We start from the raw sequence: 17,375 nt of genomic DNA on the forward strand, positions 1-17,375 counted from the left end.
ACATTATTTTCAAGCAAAGTTTTACTGTGAATATTAACGCTATCATATTCATACAGATGTTTACAATATTCAATTTCAATGTCTACATCGTAAATCACCGGCCATTGAAAGCTTGCCAATAATCATGCAATAATAGGCATGATTGAGAGTGAAAGTTGCTATACCACAAGATAGAAGGCAGCGTCTAGGCCGGCATGTGAGTGCAACTGCTGAGGCTTGATATACTCACTGCGTGCCAGTGATGTCATCACCCAGTGCAGTAAATACACTCTTGCGATCATCATTCTATAGAGGCTAGACGGCTCTGAAAGTGAGTTTATTCATTTTAAAATTAAGGATATTTTTTGTAACATCGACAGTCGACGTGTGACTTGGAGATAATTTTGGTCAAAGATAAACTCTCAGAAACATGTGATAATTTCTTTCCCGCACCCAATTGAAGATGGGAAAAAAATTTAGCAAGTGAAACTTTTTCCATTTATTTACTTAGCCAGATGCTCTTTAAAAACACTCATGGAAAATTAATTTAATGATCGTGATTCGTGATCTTGTGAATTTGTTGAGAGGGAATGGACGGAAAATATCCAATATTTTAAAATTTCTCACATTCAAAGAACAATTATCATGGATGATACTCATCAGAAAGTTGATGCTAGACTCCTTCTTCAACTGCATTTTAGGAGAACTTCTATTCTGATCAGCGCCCTCACAATAACCGGCGCCAACGCTCGATCTTCTCACAAAGAACATCCCGATAAACAGGCAGTCAGAGCCAAAATAAATGCGTGCCCTTCACTTCCGGAAATGCAGACACGTCTTTCCTGCCCTCTCGAAGATTACTTTCGCATGCGACGTGCAAACGGTGGAGCCAGACGCGCGCGCATCAGATCTTCATTCCGTGTCAGACAAACATTTCCGCCCCTATATATACTGTTGAGGCGGCTCGCTACCTGCAACGTGTGCAATGGAGAATTACTCTCATAATTCTTTTAATCCCAATCTCTAATGATCAAAATTTGTTTATCTAACTAAGAAGTTCCATTTTATGCATGAGGTACAATTATATGTCAAGATATGCGGCTGTGTTTTATTCCCAATAAGTGAAATGCACCGGAGATTGATCGTCTTCGACGTCGCAACGAAGCCACACATATTCTAGTTCAAGCTGTTTTCCAAAATTCCAAATATACGGGAACGACTTTTTATTACAACACTTCTCTTTAACTTCACTTCTTGTTTGTCTGTCTGTCTGTCTGTCTGTCTGTCTGCTACAAATCTTATAATCGATATTTAACACACTTCTACCTGTCCAATCGATTTGAAATTTGGCACACTTGCGTAAAGTTGGAGACAATGCATGAATCAATTGACAGAATAAATAATTTTATAAATTAAAAAAAATTTTTTTTCAATATTAAAAAATAAAAAAAATAATTTCGTCTCCTACAAATCTTATAATCCACATATGACACATATTGACCCTGTCCAATTGATCTGAAATTTTGCACAATTGCATAAAGTCAGAGACAATGCATGAATCAATTGACAGAATAAATAATTTTTAAAATTTACAAAATTTTGATATCTTAAAAAAATTTGAAGAATAATTTTTTTTTTCAATATTTGAAAATGAAATTAGAAATTCATTGTACATGTGTAACATCCAAGATACTGGATTGTTCAAAAGTGTTGTCTTTAAAAAGCAATTTTTAAACGCATATTATTACTTTGAAGGTAACTTACTCTCTATTGATGAATCTTGAAAAAAGTCGAATAAAAATCAAGGTCCCGTGGGCAGGCGACAGAATGCAATAATCAACTAGAGTTTATAGATTATGAATATTTTTTAAATTATAATTTGAGAGCAGTTCTGTTTATTGAACCAGTGCGAACATGTCTTCGTAGTGTCGACGTATGCATGTAGGTAAAAAAATAAAGAAAACGATAACTCAAACTCGCGTCAAGCGAATGAAACGCCTGAAGGCACGGTTGTGTGTGCAAAAGAAGCAACGCATGTCAGTGTTCTAAAAATAAAAAGCGTTTGGCTGAAAATGAGCGCGTAGAAAAACAGTAGGGGGAGCAAGCTAGGTTGGTACTAGGTATAGCGGCGGCGACAGTCGTTATGCAGCTCAGGAGCACGAACCGTGTATACTTCCGCGCCCACATGTGCCAGATGTCATTTCTGTTGTATTTTGGATCGCGTCCAAATCCTAGCTACTTTTTTCGCGCACAAGCATTGACGTTTACATCTTGGTGAGGGAAAATTCATGTCAATCGTCGCCTACCTAGATGGAAGTTAGGGAAAGCCGAAAAGAATCACGAATCAACAGAAACTCGTTCACGCGACTATTGCAGTATTGGCCCATTGGTGGTTCTTAAAAAAGTTGGTGCGATAATGTTCTTATTCATGGGTATTGTGTAATATTTATTTCTTCTCTCTCATATTGAGTATTAATGGGGATATTTTGCAATCGAGTACTTAAATCAATTCAGATCACATCGTAATATCTATAACTATTGGAAATGGTTTCAAGTAATCCACAGCTTAATAAGTACATATTTGGACTGATCATTTGCTTTAGTCTCTAATATACAAGTGAAGCAGTAATTGAGTCTTTTATGATAATTTACGCTTGTAATAAGCGATTTAAGTTCGAAATCTACTTACTTAGTTTAATTTCAAACGATTCGGTCAGCTCAGCCCCGTGTGATCAGACCACTGTCGCCCCATTCATTTGTTTACAATTTGTTGACATGAACTCAGATTGTCTGGCACTCGGGCAACATTTTAGGACATTATTTTTTAGAATTCTCGAGTTTACCTTAAAACATTAAATCGGATCTTACTAACTCTTAAAGTTCCTAATAGACTTAGAGGGCTCAATGTTTAATTCACGAAACTCAAGATAATTTTGGAATTTGGGGGAATTCAATATGCCAGCTACAGTCTATGCCGATAACGTCGCCACAGCACAAAGTCGCCTGCGTTCAATAGAAACGATCTATTTTATTAATAAAACCACGAAATCACGCCTTACTAACATGATCACAAAACAGCTTCGTAGTCATCATGTGGTTATCGAGTCCTACCGATCGTAGTTCTGACCACTTGACCACAGTATTATACCGTTATACGGCTTACAGTGACGAGCGGCGAGGTAAGTGGAGTACCTTTTGAGTAGCGACTTGAATGTGTTATTGACGCTAGCTTTACATTTTTACCTGCTTTCTAACCTTCTAATATCCCTAGTCCCCACCGTTATGCACAGAACCGTTATCCCAACGCCGTTATGCACAGATAATCATACAATCAGTATCATTTCGGCTGCTCCATTTCACGAACAAGTTGAAGTAGGCTAACAATGGGTCGCGTTTAAATCCAAACCAAATCAAGCAAACTCGTTTGTCTCATGGAACTCTGTTCATAGGTAGCACAGTTCAACTATGGGTAGCACAGTCAACTCGTGGTCAGTGTAGATACTTTTAAGCTAATTAGCAGCTTTATACAGCCAATAGAACGATACAGCATTTATAGCATTTTTTCCTTATTTCATTGTGCAATTTACATTGCAGAGAATGATATTGAGTTTTGAAATCTGAGATTATGTATAATTGGTTGAAATTATCTCATATATATTAGTCAAAGTGAGTGTGTTTGAAGTCTGGCCCTCTGAATATATTGGACTGCTGTAGGAGGGCTTATCGTGTCGGAATATCATTTGAAATTGAAAATGCATTCTTTGTGGAAGAATATTAAAGCATTGAGAGATAAGGGATAAAAGACTGAACTGAAAGTTTAGAATTTGTTTCTGAATGGGTATTTATGAATTGAATTCAAAAAACGTAAAATAATTTTTTTCGTGTTTAGGCACATGATTTTTAAGGAAGTTTTGTGTTATAAGCAAAATTTAAGTTTGAACGGATCTTTATTTTATTGGCATACAGATAATTGTTATAGATCTTTCTTTGATTTCCAATTTTATTCTTATTAGCGGCTTCGAGGTCACTAGATTCTGAAATAGGAGGGACAATCTATCCCGTGCAACTCTGGGCCCATCTGTTGCTCTGCAATAACATCGAGATTCTTGCTGTACACCCAAAACTAACACGCAATTCCTGATCACTTTGTAAATTGAAGTATTTCGAAGTTTTTAATTTTATTTTTGAATCAAGATTGATGTTAAGGTGACATATTAAAGAGACTCGACAGTCTATTATACAAATGAGCATGTAACTTTTAAAATTTGCGCTTTTGAACGGCATTTTCGGCCTGTCTAGATTGCTAGGATTGTTTTAGTACAAGTAAAAAATTATAACTCAGTACTCACTGCAGTGAGTGACAGAGAGCGCGTTTTCTCGCCGACGAAAACTTGAGGTCACGGACGGACGGACGGACGGACAGACGGACATGGCGAGCCCAATAGTGCATTTTTTCCATAAATGAGAAAATGCGCTAAAAAGAACTTAATGCTTTTGAAAAACCTTGCGAGGCGCGAACGAATGTACAGGTAAGCTCGTCGGTGTGGAAAGGCTTGGTTTCGCTCCAGAGCCCACTTGTTTTTCTGACTAGTCACCGGGCTTGTGTTTACTGTTTGATCTGTATAGTTTGCCTTTAAAATTGTTGTCGGTGGTAGGACAGAAGTCTGTTGAGTCTGACTATCGGGTGTAGCAGCGGCTCCAAACGTCAGTCAACTGCCGATCCCAGCAGACCCAGCAAGCGGTCAGTCTTGCGAGTGCAACGGCCCAAGCAGTTGTGCGTGCCACGATACTCCAGGAGCTTGCTTGTTAGTTCACGTTGCTTCCTGAAATTCACCTCAAAAATATAAGCTTCACGGGAAATAATAGGTAAGTCCGTAACCTAAACTGAGATATTCTCTTCGCAATGTATGTCTGTTTTATTCTATTGATGCCATAACTTTAAACAATTTTGAGATGACGTGGCTTTGATTTCAAAACAGCGTTGAGTAATTTTAGTAAGGCTTCAGCCTTTGAGCTACAGCATCTTGCGTTACAATGAAAACAGGGCTCACTAACTCTTAGGGATTTTGAATGTGTAGATTTTTATGATTAATTTTAACCAATAATTATTGAATAAGATTCTATTTAATGCAAAATGAAAGCACCAAACTGTAAACTACTTGACGAAATTGAATAACTCATAAGCAGTGAGCAGAAACTGATCTTCAATTAGATAAAAGCTCAAGAAAAAGTTTGATTCACTTCCCGGCATCCATGACTTCTAACTGTAATTTTTTGTTTTGGCTACGTCTTTTTTAAATTTGGTGTAGGGTTGTTAGTGTTTAATGTTTTATGGGCCATGGACTGAAATCGTGTTCATGCAATTTAGGAAACTTTCCGATCGGCAGTTTTTGTGTTATTAACCTATTTCCTAATGTATTCAATAAGCGTGCACTTCTAGATTCCCTTTTCGCTCGAATAAATTTAAAACCTCCTCAATACTTGAACGTATTTATCTGTAATGCTGAGGTTTACACAGCAAGAGAGTCTCCATGCGGCGCGGTCGTAAAGATCTCGTCGAGAGCGCATGACGCGGCGCCAGGCATGGCGACCTCTCGAGCCGAGGTCGCCGTTCGGGGGCTTCACTCTCAGTCTTCATTCTCAGCCTTCATACTTCCTGTAATTTCTTCATCCTGCTCACTCATCCATACAAGTTCCTCGATGTTTGGCCTTGAAGTACTATCATGGGAAGTGTACTGTGTACATAGTTTAAAAGTTTCTGTTGATTATGTTGCGGACTGACATATGTCGAGAAATGGAATAATTTTTCAAAACTTCATGAGGTTTTAGTGCTTGTGGATGCATGGTTCTTAGCACTTTTTCTTCATTTTATACTTTAAATATATTTAACTTGTGATTATTATTCATCGTTCTATTCCTCACATGTTATTGATAAAAGGTTCAAATCTTTTCTAGTTGATGAAATGAAGCAAACTGTGGTAAAATATATTTCGATATTAAATGTATTTATTATTTAATTGACTATAGTTATGGAAGGATTTTTTCTGATATTTTTGATTAAATTGACATTATTGAAAAAATTGTGATTCAACTGTTTATAAATATAGGTATTATTTCGGTTCGTTTCCTACTTGTTGATATGAGATGCCTGAAGTATTGCCGCCATTTGCCGGTGACGTTGGAACTTGGAAGCGTTATAAACCACAACCGTTGGATCTTTGTGGTTGAAGTGAGAAAGACATTATTAATTTCGCTACTCGTTTGGTGCCAACAGAGGAGTTAAGAAGAATTTGTCCTTATTTACGATCCGGGTATACTGTGCATGGTCTTGAACGTAACTACCAAGCTGCCCGTTATGCTAGATTACCGACCGGTTGATTTATGGTAGACTACCAACTTGGTAGTACCAAGTTGTCTGTGGTAGACTACAGAGTTGTTCGTTTACGTAGTGTCGCTGATGGAACCGTTGGAACGTAGACAGTCCACCTGCCAGCCATTAAAGGATGCTCAATAAGGCCTGCGGAACTGTCGCGACACAGTAGCTGACGCCAGCGACTCCATCTGGCGTCCTATTATCAACCATCAAATTCCTTATGGATATCTGGATGATTTAGATTAGATTCGTAGTCTTTTATCGATGCTCACGAGCTAAATGGTAGCAGCGGTTACGAATGCAGGCATCTAACTTCCAACTCAATTGTGTCAATTTTTTGCCTCCAATAAGACATGGTATTGATGAAGTTTAGTTATATAAACGTTTTTCTCGTCATTTAAATTAGATACATTGTTGGGGAGTACTTACATTTGCTCTTTTTGTATAGCCTTTTGACTCGAAGATATATATTCCTTATAATAACTTTTTTGTCACCCTTTAAATTTTTTGGTAATGTTGTACTTTTTTTGCTTTTATAGTTGTGGTTGTCCTGTTTTTCCTAAATTCAGATTCATCACATTTACCTGCGACTCACCTGGCTTCATTTGTAATTTCGACTACTCTAATTGAATTATTTTGGGTATCACGATTTTCCAGTTTTTATTCTACAAATGTTTTTATTCTGTGAAGCGGATGGGAAGCAAGGTTGTGTGTCGGGTTCCAAGGCTCATTTAGACGTGAACGACATTCTTGTGACTACATTTATGGACACGGCAGTTCGAGTGAAGGAAGATCTTTAGCGTTACAACACAACTCAAGAATGATAATTAGTTATGCCAGACACGAGATGGGACTAGCGGCGCCACTCGCTACCTATCATATATTACCTACTGGCCTACCTAGTCTCTCATATAGATTGGAGATCGTTCATTCATTCTATTGTAATTTTTACAAGCAAAACATTTTTTAATGAATTGGGTTCGTTAGTTAAATATTTTTCAAATACTCTACACGAATTCACTGAACTCTCGCATAAAATCATGACTTTAATGCTTCTAACACTTCATCTCGTGATATTTTCTATCAGATATAATATTTTGATAATATCCGAGTCCTGTTTCTTGGATCAGGCAACATAAAAATTCATAAAATTCTCATTGAATGGAATCGGTAATTACAATATCTTTCACAAATTTTCAAATCAAAATTAAATTTTGTCTATGATTAGAAAGTTCAGAAAAATTATGCTATATAATCATCGGAAGCTTTACATGCCTGACCAAAATTAGTGGTAATTGGCGGAAATTAATTTTGGAAAAAACGTTCCAACGAAGGCTAAACGAGTCTCCGTCGCAACCACACAGAGTGGGCAGTGTATGTAGTGTCGAGCGCTGACGTTATAGCAGTGCTGCTGATTATGCGTATAATTGCTGAAAAAAAGTCTAGAATGACAGAAATAACACCGAGACTTCGGAACACAATCGTGATTTTGTTAGTGCTGTGTTTGTTGGCAGCGTCTCTGAAATAATGAGATGTATTCAATGCAGGCTTATGGTCCCGTGAGTGATGACTTTTATATCATATCTTCGGGGTACAAGGTGAACATCAATGAGGTGTCTTCTGCCTGCATTAATATGGATTCGTTTCCCTTTGAACATCTACCAATTATATGATCAAAATATATTACAAAAAATTCTGCATTATATAATTTTCAGTATCTCATGATTTGTTCGTTTTTGGTCAGTATGCATGTAGCCGTCATTTGAGACCGGAACTCTTGAAGCTGCGGCGCCGTACGAGGTGCCTGCAGCGCTATCGTCACGAGTGTTTGGTCTACTAAGCGACTCACCGCGGCCTTGCTCCGGCTCTCATTCCTCTGTAGTTTTGTAGTGTCGGAGCTATACAGTCATGGCCGTAATCATGTACGAAATCCATCATTAGAATTAGATATACTGTGAGTATAACTTTTATTATGTCAGCACGTATTCAATGAGATACGAGACGTATTTAATCTGCTCATCTTTATACAACTTACAAAATTATAAAACGTTCGGATCGCTCATCAGTCTTAACCATGATTGGATGAACTTAGAAGTGTAATTTTCATCAATATTTCTTATTTGCTTAGCAGAAATATTGTTTGACATATTCGACTGAATAACAACATGTGACTTTATCAAAAGATTTTAAATATGTCATAAAAATCTTAATGGTTTTTAGTGTGTTTCCTATTAATTCACCGTGCATCTAATGAGTGTGGCATAATAACTGCTTATAAGCGAAAAATGGCTTTAATAGCTCATAATGTGTAAAAGCATCAATTGATAAGACTTGCAACTGCAAGGTTTGGTGCTCTTTTTGCGATTGCCTAAAACATTAGAGAGAATTGCCAATGGGCTTATCTCTTTAATTCTAATTTTGGACATTCCTAAAGCTTCTGAAGGATCCGTACTCTATTTTCTGGATATTATCCAATACGGGAAAATCAATTTACGTCGGGAGATTTAAATTCTGTAAATCGTTAGGTGGCGAATTGCAGGGCTCGTCTGTCATGGCGCCGCAAAGCGCGTCGAGTGCAACGACCGCTGGCCAGCGACACCGGTCAGCGGCGCTTCGGCTGCCTTCACGCCCACGGCGGCACATCGACTGCTCTTCACGCCCACAGCGGCACATCGACTACTCTTCATAGTTCATGCCCGCAGCGGCACATCGACTGATCTTCTATAGTTCATGCCCGCAGCGGCACATCGACTGATCTTCTATAGTTCATGCCCGCAGCGGCACATCGACTGATCTTCTATAGTTCATGCCCGCAGCGGCACATCGACTGATCTTCTATAGTTCATGCCCGCAGCGGCACATCGACTGATCTTCTATAGTTCATGCCCNCTGCCTTCCACGCTCACAGCGGCAAGATTTAGGTACTGCCTTCCACGCTCACAGCGGCAAGATTTAGGTACTCCCTTCCACGCTCACCGCGGCAAGATTAAGGTACTGCCTTCCACGTTCATAGCGGCAAGATTTAGGTACTGCCTCCCACGCTCACAGCACCAGGATTTAGGTACTGCCTTCCACGTTCACAGCGGCAAGATTTAGGTACTCTCTTCCACGCTCCTAGCGGCAAGATTTAGGTACTGCCCACAGATGAGACATCAGCGTATAGCGGAGATGAGGCAGGCATTGATGAAAAGGAGCTGTGGCTTCCATGTTACACGTCAAATCGTCAAAAGAATTCATCTATGTGAGCTATGATATGGCTTTCGACCGAAGGACCTTCCCACTACAAATCACATTGATGGCAATGAGATCATTCTCAATAATGCTTAGCTTAATGTGTTGCATTGACCTATACCATCCTACAATTTCGTTGTTGCTGCCTCATAATTATCACTTGTTGAATACTACATTAGAATAAGAACATTAGCTATCGAATCAACCCGAGATTTTAGCACCATCAATTTGTTGGATAGTATCTCATATCGCACTGATTCCCTCCATTGCACCTACTGTTGCTCGTTCGAATGTGCAGGTACTATTAGATGTGGCACTCTTCAAAGCTGTACCGGCTCTCATACGCATGACGCTCTTCGTATCTACCGATACTCCTACGCATTTCGCTCTTCGTACCTGTTGGTACTCGCATTTGGCACTTTTCGTGTGCTTATGTAACACACCATTCCATACACCTCTTTACTAAATTATAGAAATAAACCGTGTGGCTTTTAAGCCAATACAACGTTCATGCATGGGCATATTTGCAATTCGAGATGTGAGCACTGTAGAACAATTAGGCAACGAACAAGTAATTTTTATCATGCTATTCACGTGCTTGAAATCTCGCCCCTGGCAACGGCATGCTGACCTCCCAGGGGAAGAGGCTGACTTGTTGAGAATTACTTTGTTGTAACTTTGTAAGTCACCTGACTCGTCTCACATGAATGCGTTACCTTTTTGACAGACTACATATTGCCATGTTTAATATGTTCGAATTTCAAACTTTATTAATGAACATCATTTTTCTTCATTAAAAAGAAAGCTTAGTCTCCAAGTATCCCTTTTAACGAATGGAAACATTATCCGCAAAAAAAACTCGAGTATGGATTGTTTTTTTTTATGTCATAATTGTCACTCTGTGTACGGTCTACCTAGCTGTGGAACTTTCGAACTCAGGAGTTAGCTATCAATTCAATGCTCATATCTAAGGTTGAAAAGTTAACAAGGGTAATATCACTCAACAAGTTAACGATCAGAAAAAAATATTGTGTCATCACTATTTACTTTTCTATCAGATACTCTGAATCACCTAACCATTGGACCCAAATCCTGTTCTCGAAGTGAATGCAAATTTTCTTTACATGATACGCAAGAGAGTGTGCTATATTTTTATATATTTTCTCCCCTTGGCTAAGCCCTAATTAGCTGCTGCGTAGTCGTAGTTCATGGTGAGTCGATATTTGACCGAATAAATTGACTGTAAAAAATTTCAATTTTAAGAGAAATTAAAACAAAAAGCTGAAAAAACGGCTGAATCATCTGGTTCTAAATTCTATTTTTTTCGATCATGCGACAAATTGGCTACATTACTCATAGTTTATTTTGGAGGAAGCCACAAGTGTTCAAATAGTCTTGTCGCTGCTCCGACTTTGTGAAAGGCGTTCTGACTACGCAATTAAAGACCACCATTAAACCTTTAATGCTTGAGATGGTCTCTGACCAGGACAAATTCCGCTGGCCAATAAACTTCGCTCTTGCTAAACTCCTAACACGTTGCACGCTTAAAATTGGAGCGTGAGTAATTGCATGAACATGAATGGTCAGTTGTTGTACTCATTCGAGATTTATTGCGATTTTAAACCTTCTTCATTGCAACTTCCACTGGCTTCCATTCTTGTACTCGTAAATAAAAGTCAAGATAAAGTTCTTCTTAATATTCCTGTATTAGTGAAGTGTGAATAATTAAATCGCAATAAATATATCTTTCTGGCGACTTATTGCCAAAAAAAAAATATTGTCAAAAGACTCTTTCTAGAATTTATTTAAATTATGTAACTATTTTTCTCATTTAGATTCAATTTAATTGTGAATTCCCCACCAAAATAACCTTCAAATAAATCCCCATACTTTCAAAATCGAACTTCTAAACTGACGCATCCAAAAGCATGGTAATGCAAACTGATGCGATTAGATCATGTAACTTGTTGGTCACAGCCATGAGTCTGCGTACATTAAATGATGTAACTTGTTGGTCACAGCCATGAGTCTGCTTACATTAAATGATGTAACTTGTTGGTCACAGCCATGAGTCTGCTTACATTAGATCATGTAACTTGTTGGTCACAGCCATGAGTCTGCTTACATTAAATGATGTAACTTGTTGGTCACAGCCATGAGTCTGCTTACATTAGATCATGTAACTTGTTGGTCACAGCCATGAGTCTGCTTACATTAGATGATGTTACTTGTTGGTCACAGCCATGAGTCTGCTTACATTAAATGATGTAACTTGTTGGTCACAGCCATGAGTCTGCGTACATTCTGTCTCTTATACACATCTAGATGTGTATAAGAGACAGGCCATGAGTCTGCGTACATTAAATGATGTAACTTGTTGGTCACAGCCATGAGTCTGCTTACATTAGTTGATGTAACTTGTTGGTCACAGCCATGAGTCTGCGTACATTAAATGATGTAACTTGTTGGTCACGGCCATGAGTCTGCGTACATTAAATGATGTAACTTGTTGGTCACAGCCATGAGCCTCTGCAGCGAGAATTTTCGATGACACTGCAACATTTCGAGTTTTTCAATCGCGCGCATTAATTTGTATAGTCATCTAAAAGTGAATGATTTTTTACTTTATTTCTTATTTACCCAGGTTTTGCGATGCCGAAGGTCAGGAATCCCGGTGACTTATTGGAAGATTTTGCTTCCGATCCCTTTTTCAACGAGAGCTTGCAAGAGTTCGACCGATCCCTTCAGCGGGCGATGGGCCGTTCACAGAAACCTATAATGTCCGATGTAAGTTATCAAACGCGAAATACATGTCAATCATGTGTTCCATCAATAGGGGATATTCGATTAACCGTATCTCAAATAATGGAGTATTAATTTGGTTCATTGTTCATTTTAATAGGCTCAAGATTTGGATATTAGTGGTGCGATCTGTAGGGCCCATTTGTGAATCTTGAACCTCGCACACTGAATCTCTCAACATATCATTGACAGTCTGGTAATTCCAAAATTATACTAGTAAATTGCACATTTGATCCTACATTACGATCAGCATTATGAACAAATTTGCTGATATATCTAAGAATTGATAGGCGACGTCTAATACATTACTTTAAAGTAGATGTTTCACTTAATTGCAACTCAAATACATATTGTATATTCTGTGTCTTTTACTTGTAGGTCGAATTGTGATTTTTAGTTCAAATCGATTAAGCAGATGCGTTCGGAGTGTCTTACTTCTAGTAGAAATTACATGACTATATTTGCTTCTACGAAATCATCCTAATAAAATGGACCAAACCTCAAAACTCATGACCGACTCACAATGAAGACAGCGTTCTACCTCCGTCTGCATTGCAGAGCCTTGACGTGGCATAGACTTTACCCATAGGAATGCCACTACACCTGTTGAAGTAATGGAGCTAAAAACTAAGACATAAGTGCGGTTTTACCCGTTAGTTCGGCGGTGGTTGGGCGCTTGCCAAGGCTTCTGTGTATATGAACATCTCGATGTGTTTCCCTCATGCGCTATTTCGGTGAGACCAAGAACGCATGTGTGTAGGCTGGCCTTTCATTACCAGCGCGAGCTGCACTTCTTGCTTGCTCAGTGTAACGCCTGACTCGGCTGTTTGCGCTGCTACTTAAGCTCTACCTTGACTGTCCTCAGCTTCTTCTAATATTGTTTTCTTGGTGGTGGTCTTGGCGATAACATGGTGAGACGATGGGGAAAAATCTAACGTACATCTTGCCGTTGAATTAGGAAGTAGCTTGGAGATAAAATCAAGAACTGCCCACACATGCAAAAAGTTGAATTATTTAGCATCTTGTAATTTCAGAATGTGATGTACGGACGAATCACATTGTACACTTTTCTGAAATATAGTGTGCTGATTCTTATTACAGTCAAATCATTACGTTACAGTCAAATCAGGCAAAGTGTCTTATTACGTTACAGTCAAATCAGGCAATGTGTCTCAGTTAAAAAAAATTAAACACAATAGAATGAGTAGTTAGTGTGTGATGATATCTCACAGAAACACTGTTCATCGAGTTGTATGTTGATTTAGAAATTCCATACAATAATGTTAAACGCCGATTATTGTAGAATTTTAAATGAAAAATATCCACTGTACTCCAGGGTCAAAACGAATTTGTTATTAACGGTTAACTTGCAACTAATTTTCGATCACAAATATTAATAATATTGCAGTAAGCTAAGTGCACGTTCTTATTTTGTTGATATCGTGAGTTCAGAGATGACGTACAGCTAAGCAAATCCTCATTTTAGGAATTAACCTTTCGCAATGTAAGCTTCAATGACCGCTCTGATGAGATCGTTATATTTTTATGGTATAATGTACATTATTCGTCATGAAATGAGACGGGCTCATAACGTCCAAAATAACCAAAATTTGACGCACATGTTCCAGAATTCTTGGTGTGGAGGTAGCGGCGGCACAGGCGCCGTGAGCCGCTGTGAGCCTGACGCGTACTCGTCGCAGGACCTCCGCGTTACAGAGAAGGACGGCCGATACCAGGTCACATTAAACTTAGACTAAGTTATTTAAATTAAAGTTATCTAAAATATAAATTATATATATCTGTAGTTTACGTGCCGATACCTACCTAATATTTCTTCATGCCATGATTTTTCTAACAGTTCTCAATTGAAGCATAAAAAAATAAAAGTCTCGTTAAGCACATGCATTGCATTGGTCCATTATTATTCAATAGTCAATGATGAACCGACACCATGTCTCGAATTTATTTTAAATCTTTTTTGCTCTCATTTAAAGCGGCACGGCAACTGAATTATTGTGTCGCTTTCAGGTCGTGATGGATGTGAAAAATTTCGACCCTCGGAACTTGCAAGTTCGTGTGGTGGATGACAACAGGATTGTGGTGGAGGGGAAGTATGAGCAAGTGAGCATCTTAAAGTAAAAATATTGAAACATTTTTAATGTGTATCAACGTACGGTGTCATACAGTCATAGGTTTAAGGATTAATCAAATTAGCATAGTTTTCTTTGGACAAAGGAACTGGAGTCGATGCTACAAACAATTGTGTTGTGCAGAAGTCTGCCGACGGAGCGTCGTCGGCCTGGAAGACGTTCAGTAAGGAGTTCACGATGCCTGACGAGGCCGACATCGACCTCGTCACCACGGCGCTCTCCAAAGAGGGCGTCCTAACAGTCCGAGCTCCTCGCAAAGCTCAGGTGAGATACGGCAGTAAAACTGCGTCAATCTTATTAAGAGATAACAGGGTTCCTTATAAAGTTAATTGCCTTGTTCCTGATACTTCTTCAAGAAAGTGATATATTGGGGTTTTATGATTTTAATTTAATCGGAATTGTTTGTAAAGTTGTCTTGTGTTTAAATGTATAAATCATCGCTGATGTAACTTTTTTATGCAATAATGTTGCAAGTCATAATTTATTTTAGTTCTATTAGGTCTCTAGATTATTAAGCGATCATGACACTCTTAAATCACACACGTCAGTCACAAGCAAAATGCATTCCTTAGGATAACGTTCGTGAAGCTGCCAAATCGAAGTCCTCTTCTGTTCAGTCCATCAACGAGAGCTACAACCAGCAGAAGACGCAGGATGGGGTGTCCACTAAAAGCACCAAGAGCACTTCTTCTACCACCGCTTCGTCCTATCGCAGCCTTGGTAACAAAAATTTGCAATCGTCATCAAGTTTTGAATCGAATGACAGTGGTCTCGACAGCCTCCCTCGTGACTTGAGAGATCGTCTCATGGTTAACGAGTCAGGATTTTCTTCAGTGAGCAGCAGCAACTCGTCCTGTTCGTCTCCTGCACCAAGTGAAACACCTTCGGACATGTCACGAATCTCAACCTCCGCCGACTTCGATGTTGCCAAGAATGCAAACAACAACCAGGGTCTGAAATCTGATGCCACGTACAGCGGGGAGACTCCAGAAATCAGTGGATACTCACAGCAGCCTCAAAGTAGAGTCTGGAGCCCTAGTGCTCAGTCTGTCAGTTCTCGGTATTCAAATGGCTCAAAAATTGATAATTATTCTCCCAGAGTCACGAGTCCTGTTTTCATGCCTCCCGCAGTGAGGATCCCTATCTTCACTGCAGGATGCGCTTCAAGTGGCGACACTACCGTCACTGTTGAAGAGAAAGACGGGAAGCGCATCGTTAAGTCTGAAAAAGCAAATGTTATTCAAGAGGCAGGAGGCTTACTGGAGGCAAAGGAAATTGCTTCGGAAATCGAAGAAAAGGATGGCCAGTCAGCCCGTCGAGAGGCTGTGACGAGAATTCAGCGCAAACATGACGATCCACAAGGACGATACAAGGGGGCTGAACAAGCAGAAGCTGCTGATGCGAGTGAGTCATCAATACGGCGTTTACCAGATGGTTCTACAGTTTCTGTAAAGAAAACCAGTACATCCAGTAGCTCACAGAAAATTTTTTCCAGCACTGGGATGGACATGTCAGCATTTGATGACCCGTTTTTCAATGTTGGATTTCCCCATGACTTTGGCGATTTGCGTAGTTTGACTGGACGAGGTCACACACTCATGTCTCAAATGTCCAACGACTCAATAGCATCTTCTCTTTCTGGACGTTCGCAAGCCTCACACCGGTCTGGAGCGTCTGATATGTCAAATCGGTCCCGTCTGTCTAATCAGTCCGATCCGCCCTCTGATCAAGCAAGTGTTAGATCATCATTTTCCGGACGATCTTCTTCCAGCGCTTCAGATGATTTCATGAGAGACTCTTTTGGATTTCCTCGTGGATCCCTTTTCGCCAATCGTCCCAGTCTTGCTGAAAGATTCCCCGAGTTTTCTGGCGCGCTCGCTGAGTTCGATGATTTCCCGCGAATGGGCTTCGGGGATTTCCCAAGCTTAAATACCTTTTCTCGCAGTTCGAGAAATTCAAACAGCTCGTTCTCATCATCGTCTTCGTATGAGTCTCCTTTCGATAGGAAATTCAATTAAGTCGCTTTTACAAAGTTCATTTCATTTATGCGTTTGAAAAGAGATTTAATTACTTTGAGATCAATTTACCCTGTAGAGTTTCAATGCACTCGAACATTAATTAACGTTTCAGATTGTTCGATTCTATTGCATACAATGATAAAAATATCCTTAGTTTTCAAAGAATTTATTACTTTTTATAGCCGTGAACCCTCATCGATGTAACATTTGACGTTGGTCATTAGTCTCTGACGAATATGTTTGATTCATGTATTTTTTCTCGTGCACTGATGTCCAAGCCCAATAAATATAACTGTTGACTTTTGTTAGTCGTCGAGCGCTGGTGAGAGGCCATAAATATCTTTAAAGTTTAATTTGACTTGAGATAACAAATATTAGTTACGAATCGACGTGTTTCCCAGGACTCGATCCGATGTGGTTTCATATTTGATTGCATTGCCACGCACATTCCCCAAGAAATGAATTGCGAATATTTTAAGTTTATTTTAATTGTAGATATTTAATTTGAAGTTTAAAAAATGTATTGAAACAATATATACATTAGAATCTAGGTACGGCGTAACTTTTGATTTAGCGATGTACAAGAAAATCTCAATTCTGGCAATGTTTTCAAACCTAAATTCTAAGGAGCCTTTCCTGTTTTTTTATACCTTGCTCAAAACAAAGTGATTCATTAAATGTGTCCTCGACAATGACTTTGAAAATCAAACAATTAAACGATATTTGTTATTATTTATGTGCCTTTCCTTGTTTCCGAAATGAATAGTTTCCAAAACGACATACGCGGAAAAATATGCTCATTTTAAAGTTTCTGTGTAGCAG

At 39.0% G+C, this 17,375-nt stretch overlaps 1 protein-coding gene across 4 annotated transcripts; it reads left to right on the forward strand.

Annotated features, from left to right (window-relative positions):
* The first annotated feature begins 4,708 nt into the window (after positions 1-4,708).
* Positions 4,709-17,287, forward strand: LOC108664965. Of its 4 annotated transcripts, none has more exons than XM_018151665.2 (6): positions 4,709-4,847; positions 12,235-12,370; positions 14,014-14,121; positions 14,414-14,506; positions 14,659-14,799; positions 15,108-17,287. In XM_018151665.2, the coding sequence occupies exons 2-6, from the start codon at positions 12,236-12,238 to the stop codon at positions 16,551-16,553; spliced, it is 1,923 nt and encodes a 640-aa protein (XP_018007154.1). In that variant the 5' UTR covers positions 4,709-4,847; position 12,235; the 3' UTR covers positions 16,554-17,287. The 4 variants fall into 4 exon arrangements, with proteins under 4 accessions (XP_018007154.1, XP_018007153.1, XP_018007155.1 ...); XM_018151664.2 differs by having other exon boundaries at positions 4,709-4,845; positions 12,228-12,370; XM_018151666.2 differs by having other exon boundaries at positions 4,709-4,845; positions 12,228-12,370; positions 15,153-17,287.
* The last annotated feature ends 88 nt before the right edge of the window (positions 17,288-17,375 follow it).

The sequence above is a fragment of the Hyalella azteca genome, unplaced genomic scaffold (genome assembly GCF_000764305.2).
Source record: "Hyalella azteca isolate HAZT.00-mixed unplaced genomic scaffold, Hazt_2.0.2 contig13648, whole genome shotgun sequence".
NCBI lineage: Eukaryota > Metazoa > Arthropoda > Malacostraca > Amphipoda > Hyalellidae > Hyalella > Hyalella azteca.